An 18,613-nucleotide genomic window follows, 5' to 3' on the forward strand; every position below is an offset into this window, starting at 1 on the left:
CATCCTCTTGAGCTTTTTTCATTTCTGTCTCTTCTCTCCAACTTTGTTGTTGACAGACTTCTAGAAGGGCATCCGGTTCTAGGGAGGGCCTGGGCACACCGTGGGGTATTATTAGTTTTTCTTCGTGTTTCTTTGCAGCAGTAGGTTTCTGAAAGAAGGGGTGGTCACGTTAGCAATCCAGTGGGTATGGAACAGATGTATATACACTAAAAGCAAATATATTAAACTAGATGAAAAGAAAAATGATGTAAAGAAAAGACATAAGGATATTTAAGAGACCTGCATGGTAGGCAAGGCTTCATTTTCAAATTTTGGCCTTGGCTAAAGCAGAAATTTCTCAGGGTTTCTTTTTTTTCATTTCCAAGATATATGTTGATTGTGTAAGCTGATTTCTAAGATACCCTTCGTATCTCTAAAGCTATTTTGAGTCAAGCATTTTTATCTTACATTATTGTTTCAGAGTTTTCTTCTGAATTAAAGTAAACTGTTTTATATTAAGCTTCTCTGTTTGAAAAATGACTGAAGATTTATTTAACCAATTACAGTGCCTGAAGTTCGCTTGAATTTAGAGAAGATGATGGAGCAGAAGAGTACAGCAGTAAAAGCTTTAACAGGTGGAATTGCCCACTTATTCAAACAGAATAAGGTCAGTGTGTTTAATGTTCAGATTTCTGCTTTATTTTATATACGCAGTAAACATTGCTTGATGCTAATAAAGCAGTGGTATTTGACTTGGTTACTTGGGAATATTTATTTATTTAATTTAAAACAGTATATTGGGAAACAGATGTGGTTCAAGCAATTGGGTGCCTGTCTACCATATAGGAGGTCCAGGGTTCGATTCCTGGGGCCTCCTGGTGAAAAGCAAGATGGCCCATATGGAGTGCTGGCACAGCAAGATGATGCAACAAAGAGACACAGAAGAGAGACAGACCAGGGAGTTGAGGTAGTGCAAAAGATTAAGTGCCTTTCTCCTACTCTGGAAGGTTCCATGATCAGTTCCCAGTGCTACCTAAAGAGAAGACAAGCAGACACAGAAGAACGCACAGAGAGCAGAGAGTGAGCACAAAACAATGGGGGTGGGGGGACATGAGATAAATAAATGTTTAAAAAAAAAACTATGCTAACCTAAAATTGGTTTCCTTCATATAGGTAAAATTTTTTGCTGCTCCATGTGTAGCATTACCAACAGAAGATGCATTTTTATATTTGATAAAGTTATTTCATAGAGATCTTTTTCCTTTTAATCATGTTTATCAAAAAAATTTAACATTGTGAATTTATAAACACTATTTTATGAAGGTTGATCATGTAAATGGATATGGAAAGATAACTGGCAAAAATCAGGTCACCGCTACGAAACCTGATGGCAGCACTCAAGTTATTGATACAAAGAACATTCTTATAGCTACAGGTTCAGAAGTTACTCCCTTTCCTGGAATCACGGTATTTATACTTATAATTACAACTGTTAGAACCTTCCTTTGGAAATACATTTTTACAAATGACTTTATTACATGCTATTTATGAACTTTGAGAGATTTTTTTTTTACCAAAATTCTATATTTTAACATCAACTTTCAAAATTTTTCTCTTTATTCTACAGTAATTTTGTCCAGCTATAGAATGCTTTTTTATTAAAAGTATTTGAATTAAGTATGAAATTAAAATTTGTCATTTTGTTGGGAATGCTGAATGATAATGTAAATTTAGCGTTTTAATGGGATTTGATGACATTTGACATGGACAGATGTCATAGAGCTAAAAATCTCAAAGCAAGTAGATGAGTATGGTCACAATTTATAAATTACTAGGTTTTTCCAAGTAATTTTGATCGTATTTTTTGTTCTTCTTCTTATAGATTGATGAAGATACAGTAGTGTCATCTACAGGTGCTTTATCATTAAAAAAAGTTCCAGAAAAGATGATTGTGATTGGTGCAGGAGTAATAGGTGTAGAATTGGTAAGTGTGTCTTTCTATCTCTTATTACTCCCATTGGAGTGCAAAGGACTTAAAGGTCCTTGTTAAATTCTTTGTATGATATAGCAGGCAGATCACCTTTTGGTTTTGCTTGAACGCTTCTGGGGTAATAAAGAGTCCACTTTTTTCCAAGACAACTTTTTTTTAATGTATTCATTAGAATAGTCTCCTTTATTTTGAAATTTACTTCCCTGTATCTTTCACCCTTCCTATTCTCTAGAATTGGTCTAATTTTTTTTTTTTTAATCTGACAGCCTTTCAGATATTTGAATATAGCCCTCATACCTGAACAAATTGTATTCCAGATAAAGACTCTGCTCCTTATGTGGCTTACATGATCTGGTTCTTCATCTCTGTCCTAATCACGGTGCCTCTTTTAACTTATACTTCAGAAATGTTGAACCACTTGTAGTGGTTCAACATACTATTTTATGCTTCTGCCTGCAATATTCTTTCTTGACCATCTGATAACTTTCCTCGTATTTCTCCTGACCTCTTCTTTTCTCCATTGTAGGTATCCTTCCCCGGGGCCATTGGACATTGTAATCACCAAGAATTGCTCTACTTCTGAAGTCATAAATTCAGACATTCAGTTCTCTAGCCACAACCTCCTTTCTGCTCTTGCTGAGTTATTTGTAGTTATATAGGCTCTTTGGTTTTATCAGGTTTTTTTTTTCCATAGATCCCTCTACATCCCTCTTCATTGTCTGCCCCTTCCTATCTTGACAATTTTCCGATCAGCTTAGATTCCATAGTCCATCATTTTAACCACTTTCTTGAAAGTGTTCATGTGTCTGTTACCTAGTATTCTCTCATACTTTGGCAGAACTCTACCTGCTTAAATTTAGCTCTGCATTTTTCATGCTGTACCTAGGCTATTGACTGCACCTGGAGAAAACACACACTCTGTAGAGTGGTGCCTATATAAATTCTTGGTCACAACTTCAACAGGAACCTTACTCTTGCTGGCAGTCCCACTGTTTCCCTAGCTGGTAGCCTCCCCCACTTTCTACAACAATTATTTAATTTCCCATTCTTCTCACTCTGCCAGTACATTGTCTTCTGCTGCAGATACCTTTGTCTCCTAAATATCACATAAAAGAGGAGCTATCATGTGAGAGCACCCTGAACTTAATGCTCTCAGATTTGAAAATTATTCCGGTAGTTACATCTGCTCTTTTGATCTTCCCTCCTGTTGCTGGGGAAATCTGGTTTTCCCTCCTGTGCTTGGGGGCATATCATCTGCTTTCTTAGGATTTTGGTTTTGTGATTTATATTTTCTTTGTTGTATTTTTCAGTTTTCAGAGTCTTCCCTACTTCTGCTTCCTTCACATTTACATTGAAACACACGGATATGTGCGCCTGTGTGCTTATATACACATGCTTAATGCATTAGCACTGGCTTATATTCATAAAAATGTGCCTTATTTTGGCCTCATGTCCTTCTCTTGTTCGTAATTTTCTTCCTTGCTTCTCTTCACAGCCACACTTCTTGAGAGTTATCCACCCTCTGGTTCATCCAACACCCAAACATTCCTCATTCCATCAATTCTTGTGCCATTGAGTTACTCCTTGACAAGGACATAAAGGACATACTGCTCAATCCAGTGAACTCTTTCTTCACTGCTTTTTAGCACCAGTCAGCATTGCTAATTTTCTTGCCTTTAAAACTCTTTCCATAATCCATGTGTTGTAGCAGTACTCCAGAATGCATTCATCAAATGCAGTGAATGTGCCACACTGATGAAAGAGGTTGTTGATGTGGGAGGAGTGGGGCGTGAGGTGGGGAGTGGGGTATATGGGAACCTCTTATGTATTTTAATGTAACATTTTGTGTGATCTATGTATCTTTTTAAAACAAACAAAAAAAAAAAGAACTCAAAAGATAAAATAAAACTTTTTCCTAAGCTTCTTTGATTCTGTATGCTGCAGGTTTTACATTCGCACTTTGGGCTGACCCATCTCTATCTTCTATATAGTTTCTCTTTCTCAGCTTTCCCTTTAATTGTTGGTATTACTTGGGATTCTGTCTCAGGGTTCTATCTCAGATCCATTTTGTCTTCCCATCTCACAGATATATGCAACCTAATTCTCTCTCTTGCCTTTGGACTATCAGGATCTCTACTTGTATGTCTCAACAGTCACTCAGTTCAGTATAAGTAAATTTAACTTCTTTCTCCCCATCTGTCCTCTTCCACCCCTCAAACAAACAAAGCCTGTTTCTCTTCTATTATTTCCCATTTCATTGAGTGTTATCTCCTTTCATTTGAGGCCTGAGATGTGTGGAAGATACACATGACTTCTTCCATGCCATAGTGTGCCATATTCAATCAGTCGTTGGGTCCTAATGTGATCTCCTTGATATATATTTTATATGTAAACATGAAAGAAATTTTTTCTCATTTATACTACCTAGATCTTTGTTCAGACCAGCATCATGTTTTGCCCTAGGACTCCCTGGCTACTTTAATCTTTTTCTGATCTCTTCTCCTCAGAGTACCTGAAGTGATCTTTTCTATGACACAAATTTAATTATGTTCCTTCTGTGCTTAAAACTCTTCATTGGCTCATTATAGGGCTGTTAGGATAAACCCAAACTTTTTAATGTTGCTTAAAGGCCAACATCATTTGGCTCTCAGCTCATCAGCTTCTAAAGCCTTTTCCTCTCAAATGAGGTTCTAGGTGCAGTCATTCCTCATTATTTGTAGAGTTGGTATTTGTGAGTTCATGTATGGCTAAAATGTATTTGTACAAAATCAATGCTTGTGGTACTAATGCAATTATGCACCGGCATGTGCAAAATGGTATAAAATTTGAGTTGCCTGACATGCATATTCCCAGATGAGGTACTGAACAAGGCAGTGCTCTGCCTTCTTGTTTCATTTCTTGTGCTATAAACAGGTATCCTTTTTGTAGTATATTTAGTGCTGTATTTCTCAGATTTATGTGATTTTTGGTGATTTTGCTGTTTAAAATGGCCCCCAAGCTTAGTGTTGTAGTGCTCTCTAGTGCTCTTAAGACAATGCTGTGATTGTGATATGTCTTATACAGAAAATACATGTGTTAGATAATCCTTCAGACATGAGTTATATGGCTGTTGCTGCGAGTTCAATGTTATCAAATCAATAATATATATTAAATAATGTGTTGTTAAGTAGAAACACGATTATGTAGTGATTGGTTGATAAAAAGGTTACCAGATAGTTGCAGGAACCTAATTGTATTTCCCCTACGTGCACTTCTTCATTGTTCAATAATTCAGTGTTTGAGTCTCTTTTATTGACCATTAATACTGCAGATAATGAAAATTGACTGTGTATCGAAATACCTGTTCCTGAACAAGCCTTGCTTTCTGTTACGTGTAGGCTGGCCTTCTGCTTCAAATGCTTTCTTCTTCCACCAGTCCCTATACTCCTTTGAGCCCTTCCCTGACCACCCTAGATGTTGTTAGGCGCTTTTGCTATGTGTTCCATAGCACCTATGTTAGTCAGCCAAAACAGTGCTGATGCAAATACCAGAAATCAGGTGGTTTTTAGAAAGGGTATTTATTTGGGGTAGGAGCTTACAGATACCAGGTCATAAAGCATAAGTTACTTCCTTTACTAAAGTCTATTTCCATGTGTTGGAGCAAGATGGCTTCCGACGTCTGAGGGTTCAGACTTCCAGCGTTCCTCTCCTCCGGGGTCTTGCTTCTCTGTGGGTTTAGGGTTCGTCTCTTCCCAGGGCTTGCTTCTTCCCGGGCTCAGGGTTCCTCTCTTCCTAGGGCTTCCTTCTTTTCCTCTGTGAGCTTACTTCCCAGGGCTCCAGCTTAAGGCTTCAGCATCAAACTCCAACAGCAAAACTCCAGCATCAGAAACCCTCCAATTCTGTCTTTTGCCATGCCCTTTATCTGTGAGTCCCCACCCACCAAGGGGCAGGGACTCAACGCCCTAATGATGTGGCTCAATCAAAGCCCTAATTGTAACTTAATCATGCCCAGGTACAGACCAGATTACAAACATAATCCGATAACTATTTTTGGAATTCATAACCATATCAAACTGCTGCAGCACCCTTAATGATATTTATCTAACTTTCTTGATTTTGTTCAGTTTTCTCTCATTAAATCATAAACTCCCTGAGGGCAGTGATTGTGGATGTTTTGTTCACTCTTCATCTTTAGCATTTGCCACAGTGCCTCTTATTTAATAACCACTTTTTTTTTAAGTAGACTTTTGAGTTTGTGATCATTTGAAAACTCCACATCTTTTGCATGTGGAATCCTGATTTTTTACACTTATATTAAGAACTTTGAATCTTTAACCTTGCTTAACGTTCACTTGCACTCATTATTCCATTCTATTGCTTAGTCTTGATTGTGTCACTCTTACACTATTAAAATCCTACCAGCAGTTTTTCAGTTGCTCCACTTCCTCAACAGCACTTGTTAATTGTAGGTTTTTTAAAAATTTGAACCATTTTAATGGACGTGTAATGGTGTCTCTTTGTAGTTTTAATTTGTATTTATCTAGTGACTAATATTGTTGAGCATTTTTGTATGTGCTTATTTGTCATCTTTATCTTCTTTGGTGAAGTGTTTTGTTTCTTCCAGTATTTTGTCCATTTAAAAAAAAATTGTATTGTTTTCTTAATAAATTACTAAGTTTGGTAGTTCTTTTGTATTCATGTTTTGCAAATGTTTTCTCTCAGTCTTTGGCCTTTATTTTCCTATTGTTAATATTGTCTTTCAAAGAGAAGATTTTTCTCTACATTTTCTTCTGGAAAATTTATAGTTTAGGGTTTTATATTTTTCATGATCCATTTTGAGTTAATTTTTGTATTTGTATGTGAATTTTTGGCAATTCTGTTATATCTAGTAAATTCTTAGTTCTCATCCCCAAAATGCATAAAATTCTTGAAATGAAAGCACAAATGTAATTGGAAACATGTCTTCATTGGTAATTTTAAATTCAGGGGTGATTTTCATTTTGATTCTTACAAAGGATATGTTCATAGTTTTTCATATTTAATGCCATAAAATTAGGTTCATCATGTCCGTCATGTGTGGTTGTTTATGTAATTTTTCAGAAGTTAAAAATTTTTGGTGAGGGTAAGGGGTACCAGAGATTGAACCTGGGACCTTGTACATGGGAAGCAGGTGCTCAACCACTGAGCTACACATTCACTCCCCGAGTTACAATTATTAAAATGTTAAAATGCAATTTATGGGACACAGATATGGCTGAAGCGATTTGGCTCCAGTGTGCCACATGGGAGGTCCAGGTTTGATTACTGGACCCTCCCAAAGCAGGCTGGCCCAGGTGGCGAGCTGACCCAATCAGAGAGCTGGTCCCTTCAGAGTGCTGGCCTGAGCAGAAGCTGGTACAGCAAGATGACTCAACAAAAAGAGACACGGTGGAGAGACAAGAAGAGACGCAGTAGAGCAGGGAGCTTAGGTGGCACAAGAGATTGAGCACCTCTCTCCCCACTCCAGAAGGCCCCAGAATCAGTTCCCAGTGCCACCTAAAGTAGAAGGCAAGCAGACACACAAGAATGTACAGTGAATGGACACAGCAGACAGTGAGGCAGGGGTGGGGGTGGGGTGGTTGGAGGGGGTGGACCAGAAAGAAATCTTTAAAAAAAATACATTTTAAAAAATAAGTATTCTTAATTTAAATTACAATTTGAATGAAAAAATAAAACATTTCTTCTTTCTCGAGAAAATACAAAGCCAGTTAATATTTTACAGACATCAGTAATCAGGAACAAAGGAGCCTACTTCTTCCTCCTTAGGGTCTTTACACGTGCTGTTTCCCTCTGCCTAGAACACACTTCTCCCAGTTACCAGTATAGTTTACTTCCTCTCATCTTCAAATCTTTGCACAAATGTCATTCTCAGTATGGTCTTTCCTGACCACCCTACTTAAAATTGAGCTCCTCTCTTCAATACTCCCTTATTTTCCTCATTTATTTATCTCATACCATTTTATTATCATCTGACATGAATTTTACTTACTTAACTTTTGCCCCTACCAGAATATGAGATCCCTGCATGCAGGGAAATTTTTGCTCACTGATGTATCCCTGGGACCTAAAATTTTTTGCCTTGCACCTAGTATGTGCTCAGTAAATGTTGAATGAAAGAATGAATGTGTGAGTGAATATGTGAAGTTAAATGTATTTGCCACAGTGTTAATTTTAAACTTCAGAACTTCTAATTGGAACAAAATTATCTTATAATATATGCTATAGAATTCTTTACTTTTTTTATAATTATTGGTTTATTTTTTGGGTTGTTATTTGCAGGGTTCAGTTTGGCAAAGACTTGGTGCAGATGTCACAGCAGTTGAGTTTTTGGGTCATGTTGGTGGAGTTGGAATTGATATGGAGATATCTAAAAACTTTCAACGTGTCCTTCAAAAACAAGGATTTAAATTTAAACTGAATACAAAGGTTACTGGTGCTACCAAGAAGTCAGATGGAAATATTGATGTTTTGTAAGAATATGTTGCATTTATTTTTGATATATCTTTGTGTATTTCTTGAAAAAAATCTCTCTAATTTCAAAATCAGATTAACAAATGTTGGGGTTTTTGAAAACTCAAGACCATTTTATTGCTTATTAAATTAGTCCATTGAAATTCATGATTAAGTTGATTTTAGAACAATTCAATATCCTTGTTACTATAATGTACCTTTTCAAAGTATACATTCAGAAGATTTTAAGTTCCTAACAGTATGATTAAATTTTTTATGTGTATATATGAGGAAATCAATAACTAATATTACTTTGATTGCTATTATGTACCTGGCACTCTACTAATTCATTACATTATTTAATGAAATAATTTGCTAAAGTCACACAACTAGTGTGAGTGTTAAGAGTCAGGAATTAAACTTGGATTTTTCTGACTTCTAAGACCTATGTTCTTAACCACTGAGGTTTTAACGATAGATCTCTAGTGGATGTGTACATTTTTCCATTGCCTGACTCTTGTATTTGTTAGAAATATCAATGCTTATAGAAATCTCTGGTCTTAAATTTTTATCAACTAATTTATGTAGATGTGTGTTTAACATTTATACTCTATTCATTGTCTAGAATTGAATCTGCTTCTGGTGGTAAAGCTGAAGTTCTCACTTGTGATGTACTCTTGGTTTGCATTGGCCGACGACCCTTTACTCAGAATTTGGGACTAGAGGAGCTTGGTATTGAACTAGATCCCAGAGGTAGAATTCCAGTCAATACCAGATTCCAAACTAAAATTCCAAAGTAAGTTGGATAATTGCATTTCCAATAATTAAAAAATTTACTTCAAACATTACTATTTTGAAAATACTACTTTTTTTTTTTAAAGATTTATTTCTTTCCCCTTCCCCCTCCCCGCCCCCCCCCCCCCCAGTTGTCTCCTTTCTGTGTATCCATTCGCTGTGTGTTCCTCTGTGTCTGCTTGTATTCTTGTCAGCAGCACTGGGAATCTGTGTCTCTTTTCGTTGCATCATCCTGCTGTGTCAGCTCTCTATGTGTTCGGCACCACTCCTGGGCAGGCTGCACTTTTTTTCGTGCGGGACAGCTCTCCTTACGGGGCGTACTCCTTGTGCGTGGGGCTCCCCTTTGCAGGGGACACCCCTGTGTGCATCAGCACTGTGCGTGGGCCAGCTCATCACATGGGTCAGGCGGCCCTGGGTTTGAACCCTGGACCTCCCATGTGGTGGGCGGATGCTCTATCCGTTGAGCCAGAACCGTTCCCGAAGGTATTATTTTTGTCATGCTTAAAAAATACATTGACTTTGGGGAAGAATAGTAAACTTACAAGATACAAAATGAAAGATAATTGAATTTTTCATGAAAAGATTAAAACCTGAACTCACAGATTTTACAGAGCTGTATTTGGAATAGTTTTGTTACTGTGGTAAAATTAAGGTGAGTGTTCCTGAAACTTCACAAGTTCATTGTGTTGCTTTTAATTTCTGGTAGTATCTATGCTATTGGTGATGTGGTTGCTGGTCCAATGTTGGCTCACAAAGCAGAGGATGAAGGCATTATCTGTGTTGAAGGAATGGCTGGTGGTGCTGTGCACATTGACTACAATTGTGTGCCATCAGTGATTTACACACATCCTGAAGTTGCTTGGGTTGGCAAGTCAGAAGAGCAGTTGAAAGAAGAGGTAATCCTGAAGGTTGGGTGGTTTTACATCAAAATGTAAATTGAGCTAATGACAAATGGAAAAACATTTTATTAATGTATTACTATATTATAATAATGTATAGAACATTATAGTTCATATATTTTTTCTTCAGCACAAAAAAGGAAGTCACCTTCTCCTTAGTTTTGTCAGCAATAATAGAGAAAAGAAAAAAGTTCTCTCTAGTACAGAAATAAGTAATTTCAAAGCTTTTATACTTGGCTTTGAAATATAACTAGATGGACAGACATTTGCATTTGTTTATATACTAAATTTATTTAATGAATCTTTGGTCTTATCTATGTTCTGCAAAGAATTGTTCTTGGGATTTATTTTCTGAATGAATGAGGATTTTCACAGTGCTCGTGTGGATTTCTCATTTTCTCTTAACAGGGTATTGAGTACAAAGTTGGGAAATTTCCATTTGCTGCTAACAGCAGAGCTAAGACAAATGCTGACACAGATGGCATGGTGAAGATTCTTGGGCAGAAATCAACAGATAGAGTATTGGGAGCACATATTCTAGGACCAGTGAGTATTGTAAAACCAGAGAAGTCTCAGGATTTCTGGAAAGCATTGCAATTTAAATTAATTTTACTTTAAAATTGGTGTCTATATTGTGCTGTTATAAATTACCAGCTTTAATATGGCCTCTCTGTGCTTCGTTTCTAGCCAGGTACCAACAGCACTCAACTGTCTTGCTCCCCATATTGTCTACTTTCTGTACTGCAGCCAAGATTCTCTAACACATACACCAGATCACATCACTGTTGGAACCCTCCAAGTGCTTCTTAGCTTCTGATTGTTGATTACACGGCTCCACTGAATCTGGTCCAGCCTACCTTTCTGACCTCATGTCTTATACTCTACCCCTTTGCTAATTCCCACCCATGTGGTCTCTGTTTCATTATAGGCCTTTGCGCTTGTCATTCCTTTTGTCTAGAATGCTCTGTCTCTAGGTATTTGCATGACTGGTTCCTTATTTAGGTCTCAGTTTAATTGTCACCTCCTAGGAGAAGCTTTTCCTATAACCACTCAGTCTAAAGTATATGCTACAGTAGTTATCTGCTATAACAATGATAATCATAGACTATTTAAGTGCTTACTATGTAATTTTTACTAGGTACATTAATTTTATTATACATTTACAACTCTGGGAGATAGGTGCTCTGCTATTCCCATTTTACAGGTAAAGTAACCTGAATGAGGCACATAGAGCCAGTGAGTGGTTAAGCTAGTAGTGAGGGCTAGGATTTGAATCATCCAGACTCCAGACTCTTAACTTCTGTGATACCTTTTCCATTAGGCTTTTTACCTGATGTGAAGAGGTTAGTCAACTGCTGTAACAAAAAGATTTAAGGCAGTTTTAAGATATAAAAGTCTGATCTATTAACCATCTGCTAGCCTATTAGTATGTAGTTCTTTTTGCCATGGAAACATAATTACTTATTGGCTTATTTTAAAGGGTGCTGGAGAAATGGTAAATGAAGCTGCTCTTGCCTTGGAATATGGAGCATCCTGTGAAGATATAGCTAGAGTCTGTCATGCACATCCGGTAATAAACAACATACAGAATTAATGGCTACTTATATATTCTCCTGACTCAAAATACTTTTCGTTTTTAACTTTCAATTTCTTCCCTTGCAGACTTTATCAGAAGCTTTTAGAGAAGCAAATCTGGCTGCATCATTTGGCAAGGCGATCAACTTTTAAATTAGATTTTTTTCCCTGAGATTTCTTGGGAGCTTTTATAAAGGCCACATTTCTGAACATGAAATGTTTATGGTTCCAAGAATTTCAGACTGAATGAGAAATTTTTGGGAGGTATTTAATAGTATGGAGAGAATGGAATAATCCCACATCTATATTTTAAATAAATTTAGTATTTTATTTCAGTGAGTCAATATTTCAGAAAAAAGCTACTTATAGTAGCACCTTGGACAGTTTTCACCAGCCCATGTTTTCATGTGTTTATGAAAGGTTCAACTTCTCTGAATTTATATTAAATATCTTTTACCCCTGATACTGTAAAGCTGAATTTACTTACATGGATTTTTAGCCTTGGTTTTCATATTGGAAACAGAAGTCATCATTAAAATAAGATTCAGATATGTATAAACTGAACAGATGTAAATAAAAAATGGTCTCACTTGTTTTATTTAACCCCCAAATTCTCATAGTTTAGAGGCAGAATTTATGTATTTAAGAGATTTCTAAGGTTCCACTGACATTTGCAATTCTGAAGAATAGTTACCTAAATCAATGAATGGCATTTATCTCTGAAACTCAAATATTGAATGGGACTCAAATGTATTACAGTGGAATGGAGACACAGAAATAAACATGTCTTAAACATTCATCTACTGTTTTGTTTCTGTGTGGATGTCAAGATGGTCCTAGTTCCTTTTATGACTACCTCTAGTGTATTTATTGCTTTTATTAGCCTAAATGTAATTTAGGCTGTTTAAGATAGCTACTTTATCTTTTTCACATTGTTGGACAATATTAAGGTATTTAAAAGGTCATTACCTTTCCATCTGTTTTAGCAATTCCTACTAAAGGTTTAAAGTACTAAGTGATAAATAGGCTTTTTGGACATTATAACTAGATTTAAGATTCCTTTATGATTCAGCAAATGATCCTAAATTTGAGATATTAAGCATAAATTTCTAAAGTGGAAAATGAGCTAAGCACTTAAAAACCTTAAAATATGCAAAATAGATACTCGCTTGGTTACAATTAAAGGTTATAGTCTTAAGTTTGAAAAATGTAATTTATCAGCAGAGTGTATTGAATAAGATACCATCAGTTGATCATAACTAAAAAACGTGTTTAGTAGCCTTCGGTTTTTAATTGCATTTTATGTCTCACTTTCTGTAAATATTCCGTGATCTTGGATTTTGCTTTCATTAAATGATACATTATAAAGACTCTGGATTCCATATTACTTATGTCTGAAGAATATTGGACAGTTTACTTGACTGAACTCGCACTCCATACCTGGTGGGCAGTAGCTGAAATTGCTTTTCAGTTATTTTAGCCTTAGTTGAGTGGCCTGAAATCTGCCTTGTGTATGTGTGATTCAGGAGACAGCTGGAGATTGGGCAGAGTATATGCAGAATTTTGGGGCCCCTTTCCTTGGATCTGTTTTCCAGGATTTCCCCCCTTACATTCCACTGTTGTAATTGCACTGAACTCTGGCTTCTCAACCAATAAGATTTGGTTTCTCTCTAACTTGCTTTTAGTGGAACCTCCCCTCAAGTGAAAAGCTGTTCAATCCTAGCCTCAGCTCCTGTTTTCTTTGTTTTGGGTTCCTTTCCAGTGTCTCTGTTGTGGTTTTTTTGGGGTGCAGAGTTTACAATTAGCAGCAGGAATGTTGGTCTGATTCCTGCATCATTGTCACTATCAGAAGTGAACTATTCATCTTTTTAAAGTCTATTCTGATATCCCAATACATGAAGTGCTAGTTTAGTTAAACCTTAAATAGATACTCTACTGTCAGGAAAAAAGCTTCTAATTAGGGAGTAGTCAAATGTAATTTAATGTGAAATCCAACCAAAAGAGAAAATAGGTAAAACCAACCTCAAGAGCAGGAGAATGCAAATGTGTCTGGATAGAAAAATCAAGTCCCAGCAATAAAACAATTTTTAAATGTTCACCTACCGATTTTATCTGCTACTAAGCTCTCACTATTCTTAGATTGTGAAGGGTACAATTTCAGTTAATTGACCAATCACTGAGCTTAAAAGTAGTTATTTTAGGGTGAGATCTTTAGAGTGATCTCTTTACAGGAGAGATCAGGCATCAGAAAAGGGGGAAAAAAAGAGGAAAGGAATGGAGAATAGCAAGGGTTTCTACCATTTTAAATCATACTTTAAAGAAGTTTATAGTTCCTTTGTAGCTGGTGAGGTATCATTTTGCTAGTTATTAAGCTTCTTATTCAAATTAATTGGCTTGGACCACACGGTAGTTGCTTTATTAAATTACAGTTGCTTACCTAATTTTTGTCCAGGCCCAGCTTCAACTGCGGCTGTGTTGGGTGAGTGACTGTTAAGTGGTACACAGATATTCTTGCTCTGAGAGAAATGTGTGAAAAAATACTTTTAAGGGCTGTTTCCAACTAAGCTATAAAGTCGACAGGCTTGGCAACTGCATTCCAGCTCTTTTGTTTATCCTGTGGAATGAGTGATTGTTATGTTTACTTTCACCTCATCTGCAGATTATAGAGAAACTTAATCATCAAAGTAAAAATACAGTATAAAAACTGAAAAATTATGGCATCATTTTGTACTCATAGCACTGCTGGATTGGCAGTAACAGTGCCCATAAACTCTGGTCTGATTTAATTTACGTCTTTCCCTCCGTAACCATGGCCTTACTCTAGGTGATTGTATTTATCAGTCAAAAATCAGCTGCCTGATTTTTTTTTTTTTAAAGGCAGTACCAGGGATTGAACCTGGGACCTTGCACATGCAAAGCAGGCACTCTGCCACCCACCTGATTTTAGTAGAAAATGCTGTGTTTACAGGTTATACATATGGGAGCAAGGAATACATATGGGAGTTACAGAGATTGGAGCAACTTTTAAGCAGGCATTGAAATGGTGAAAGCAGCCTAGACTGTATCCTTTTCCTTAAATTTAACTTTGAACTCACACAGTGAGATTTTGGGGGGTAAATTTGTGGAGGATGTTGACTCATCAAACAGATATTACCCTTGTTCATAGATGTAACAGAAGTTAGGGTCTCCAAGTAGGCAGTAAGTAAACTTGTTTATAAATGCACCTTTACAGTGAAAATAGTGTTCATGAATCCTTTTATCAAAGAATATTAAGTCAGTGAAAGTAACACTTTAAGAATTTTACTAAATATATATTTATAAAGCAGCAGTGTACTTTATTTAATGCCATACAAAATTTGGTAATTAAAAAACATTAAATAGGTAATGAGTGTTCTAATTTTGAAGACCATTAAGTCAGTTTTTAAAATGTAGGTTTTTCTTTGGTCACCTCAGCCATCTAATAGCCCTTCTTTTTTACAAGCAGGTGCTATAAATAGCAACTTTCTGGCTTATATCCTTTAGGAGTGAACGAACTTCTCCTTCCAGTCTCACCAATTCTTCAGCTTTATCTTCTAAATATTTTTGATTGTCCTCATATTTTCTCTCTAAATCTGTGGAAGATAAAAAGGATAAGTGAGCTATTTATACTATGATATCAAGATTTAATACTGATCCTCTGTAAGTCCCTATTTAAATGCCTAAGAAAAAGCAAATTTTCATCTTGAAAATCAAAAACGAACTCTGGATGCCTTAAAATTTAAAATTATTTTATGAAAACATGAGCCTATATGTGAGAATACTCACCTTTCAACAGTTGCAGCTTGCTGTTTGCTTGAGCCAAAAGTGTTTTTGCCTCATTTTGTAGCATTTCAGCTTTCCTTCTGGCATCAGCTGACTCCTCAGTTTTCTGGGCAATTAAACTTTCTACTTTCTTATACTTTCCATCAAGTTCACCATCTAGAGTCTGCAGTTCCACATTTAAGCACAAAATGGTGATAACATTAATGTCAGTAAACACAAGCAGTAATGTAATTGGCAAGCTTGGATCACACATTAATTTGCACACTAAGCATTCTGGATTAAGGAGTGACTAAGGGTACTCAGCCTTCATCAAGTTATTTCAATGGCAAGTAATTTAAAACTATCTTGAAGCAAAAACATACTGGTATTGAATGCAGCTTTGGTATGATTTTTTAAAGTAAAAGATTTAGAAGGAATTCTGGAGTTGGCAGGAGGTCTCTAAGACTAAACCTTCATACTCTTCTGCTTATTAGCACTTTACTGTGGAGAAGAACAGCATTGTTTTAAACTGTTAGCAGTTTGTCTCAAACATCTGAGTTCTAAACATTTACATCTAAAAATGCACTTTTTTTTTGGTTGCTCTTAGCTCCTGCATTTAATGGAATCTCTTTCATAAGAGTTGGTGAATACAAGTTTAACAAGCACTTCAATTGCTAAATTCCAGTAAGTTATTCAAATAATCAGTTTGCAGGAAACAATGGCTCATTCAAAAGAAAAAAAAAGCCACCAATGAAGAGACCTATAATTTTGACATTCCATAACAAATTCTTTTAAGTTTGTTATGTTCAATATGTCAGTATGCTCAAATAGCTGTAGGAAAATACAAAGAACTAAAGGAAATCGGGAAAATGGTAAAAGAACAAAATGAGAATTTCATTTAAGTGAGAAATCATAAAAAGGAGGTGAAAAAAATAATAGAACTGAAAACCACAATAAGTGAAATTTAAAAATCCCTAGAGGATTTCAACACAAGACTAGAGTTGGCAGAAGAAATACTCAATGAACTTTAAGATGGGATAATTGAAATTACCCAGTCCAAGGAGCAGGAAGAAATAAGAATGAAGAATAGTAAACAACCTGAGAGATCCATGGGACACCATGAAGGTGTACCAATATATAAATTATGGGAGTTCCAAAAAAAGAAGAGGTAGAAACACTATTTGAAAAAAATAATGGTTGAAAAACTTCCCAAATTTAAAGAAAAACACGTCCAACAAGCTCAATGCACTCTGTAGAAAGTAAACTCAAGAGATCCACACCAAAATATAATCAAACTCAAAATGCCAGAGACAGACTCCTGAAAGTAGAGATATGAGAAAATTTGTCATGTAATAAGGGAAGCTCAACAAGATTAAGTGCCAATTTCTCAACAGACACCACGGAGGGAGTGGGATGACAGTTTTCATTACCACCAGACTGGTCCCACAAGAAACGCTGTGCGAGTCCTTCAGGTTGGAAGAAAAGGGCAATAGAAACTTTTCAAAGCTACAAGAAGACAAAAGATTTTCAGTAAAGGTAACCATGTAGGTAAATGTAAATGCCATTACTATTGTATTTTGGTTAGTAACTACTTTGTAGATGCATAAAGAATAGTGACAGGGAAGCGGATCTGGCCCAATGGATACAGCATCCGCCTACCACATGGGAGGTCCAAGGTTCAAACCCTCCTGACCTGTGTGATGAGCTGGCCCACGTGCAGTGCTGATGCGTGCAGGGAGTGCTGTGCCAGGCAGGGGTGTCCCTCTGCATAGGGGAGTCCCACGCGCAAGGAGTTCGCCCCGTAAGGAGAGCTGCCCAGCGTGAAAAAAGTGCAGCCTGCCCAGGAATGGCGCTGAACACATGGAGAGCTGATGTAGCAAGATGACAAAAAGAGACACAGATTCTGGGTGCCAGTGACAAGAATACAAGTGGACACAGAAGAACACGCAGCGAATGGACACAAAGAGCAGACAACTGGGGGGGGAGGGGAGAGAAATAAATGTAAAAAATCTTAAAAAAGAAAATAGTGACAAACCTATGGTTTTGAACAATGTATAAAGGGGTGCGGCAGACTATAGGAACATAGTGTGTATATGTTCTTGAAGTTAAGTGGCTACAAACTCAAAGGAGATTGCTGTAGATTTAAGATGGTAAATTTTTAAAACTGCATGATAACGACAGAAAATACCTGAAAAATATGCACAGAATGAAATGAGAAGAAATTCTACATGATTCCCTAAAAAAAGATCAAATTATATATAAAACGAGGCAGTAATGGAAGAATGGAGGAGTAAAAAAGTATAGGACCTGGAAAAAAAAAAAAAAAAAATGACAGAAGAAAGTCTTGCATTGTCAGTAGTTACCCTGAATATAAAAGAGTTAATTTTTCCAGTCTAAAGGCACAGATTGGCAGGATGGATAAGGAAACATGACCTAGCTATATGTTGTTTACAAGACACGCTGTAATTCAAAGACACAAATAGGCATCCAAATTGGAAAGGAAGAAGTAGAACAACATTTGCAGATGATATAATCCTATACATAGAAAGTCCCAAAGAATCTACAATAAAACTACAAGAGCTAATCAATGATTTAAACAAAGTGGTGAGGTAATAAGTTCAGTACACAAAAATCAATAAGTAGTATTTGTATATACCAAACAGTGTAACAATCAGAATAGGAAATTAATCAGTTCTACTTACAAAACCAACTAAAGGAATAAAATACACAGCAATAGCTAAGAATGTAAACAAGTACACCGAAAGTTTAAAAATGCTGAAAAAATAAAGACAACCTAAACAAGTGGAAAGATAGCTTGTGTTCATGGATTAGAAGACAATGTTGTCAACACTACCCAAAATGATTTACAGGTTCTTCTAACAGTCTTTATTGCAGAAATGGTAAAGCCAATCTTCAAATTCATGCGAAAGGGTAAGGGGCCTCAAATAGGCAAATCTATTTTGAAAAGGAACAAAGTTGGAGCACTCACATCCCAATTTCAAAACGTATTACAGGGAAGCAGATGTGGCTCAAGTGATAGAGCTTCTGCCTACCATATGGGAGGATCTGGGTTCGATCCCTGGGGTGTCTTGGTGAAAAAGAAGAGAAAGTGTGCCCACGTGGCAAG

At 36.5% G+C, this 18,613-nt stretch overlaps 2 protein-coding genes across 2 annotated transcripts in view; one reads left to right on the forward strand and one right to left on the reverse strand.

Annotated features, from left to right (window-relative positions):
• DLD (dihydrolipoamide dehydrogenase) overlaps window positions 1-13,076 on the forward strand; it is a 38,713-nt gene extending 25,637 nt beyond the window's left edge. Inside the window, exons 6-14 of the mRNA XM_058297164.1 lie at window positions 546-646; window positions 1,303-1,446; window positions 1,862-1,963; window positions 8,267-8,457; window positions 9,063-9,233; window positions 9,939-10,128; window positions 10,540-10,677; window positions 11,612-11,701; window positions 11,794-13,076. Coding sequence (XP_058153147.1) covers window positions 546-646; window positions 1,303-1,446; window positions 1,862-1,963; window positions 8,267-8,457; window positions 9,063-9,233; window positions 9,939-10,128; window positions 10,540-10,677; window positions 11,612-11,701; window positions 11,794-11,859 — 1,193 coding nt within the window. The 3' untranslated portion in view covers window positions 11,860-13,076. The remainder of the gene's footprint in view (window positions 1-545; window positions 647-1,302; window positions 1,447-1,861; window positions 1,964-8,266; window positions 8,458-9,062; window positions 9,234-9,938; window positions 10,129-10,539; window positions 10,678-11,611; window positions 11,702-11,793) is intronic.
• Window positions 13,077-15,018: 1,942 nt separating this feature from the next.
• Window positions 15,019-18,613, reverse strand: part of LAMB1 (laminin subunit beta 1) — a 74,652-nt gene continuing 71,057 nt past the window's right edge. The window contains exons 33-34 of the mRNA XM_058297162.1: window positions 15,511-15,670; window positions 15,019-15,317 (exon numbers count right to left, since the gene is read on the reverse strand). Of these exons, the coding sequence (XP_058153145.1) occupies window positions 15,181-15,317; window positions 15,511-15,670 (297 nt within the window). The 3' untranslated portion in view covers window positions 15,019-15,180. The remainder of the gene's footprint in view (window positions 15,318-15,510; window positions 15,671-18,613) is intronic.

This window comes from Dasypus novemcinctus, chromosome 5 (genome assembly GCF_030445035.2).
Source record: "Dasypus novemcinctus isolate mDasNov1 chromosome 5, mDasNov1.1.hap2, whole genome shotgun sequence".
Classification (NCBI taxonomy): Eukaryota; Metazoa; Chordata; class Mammalia; order Cingulata; family Dasypodidae; genus Dasypus; species Dasypus novemcinctus.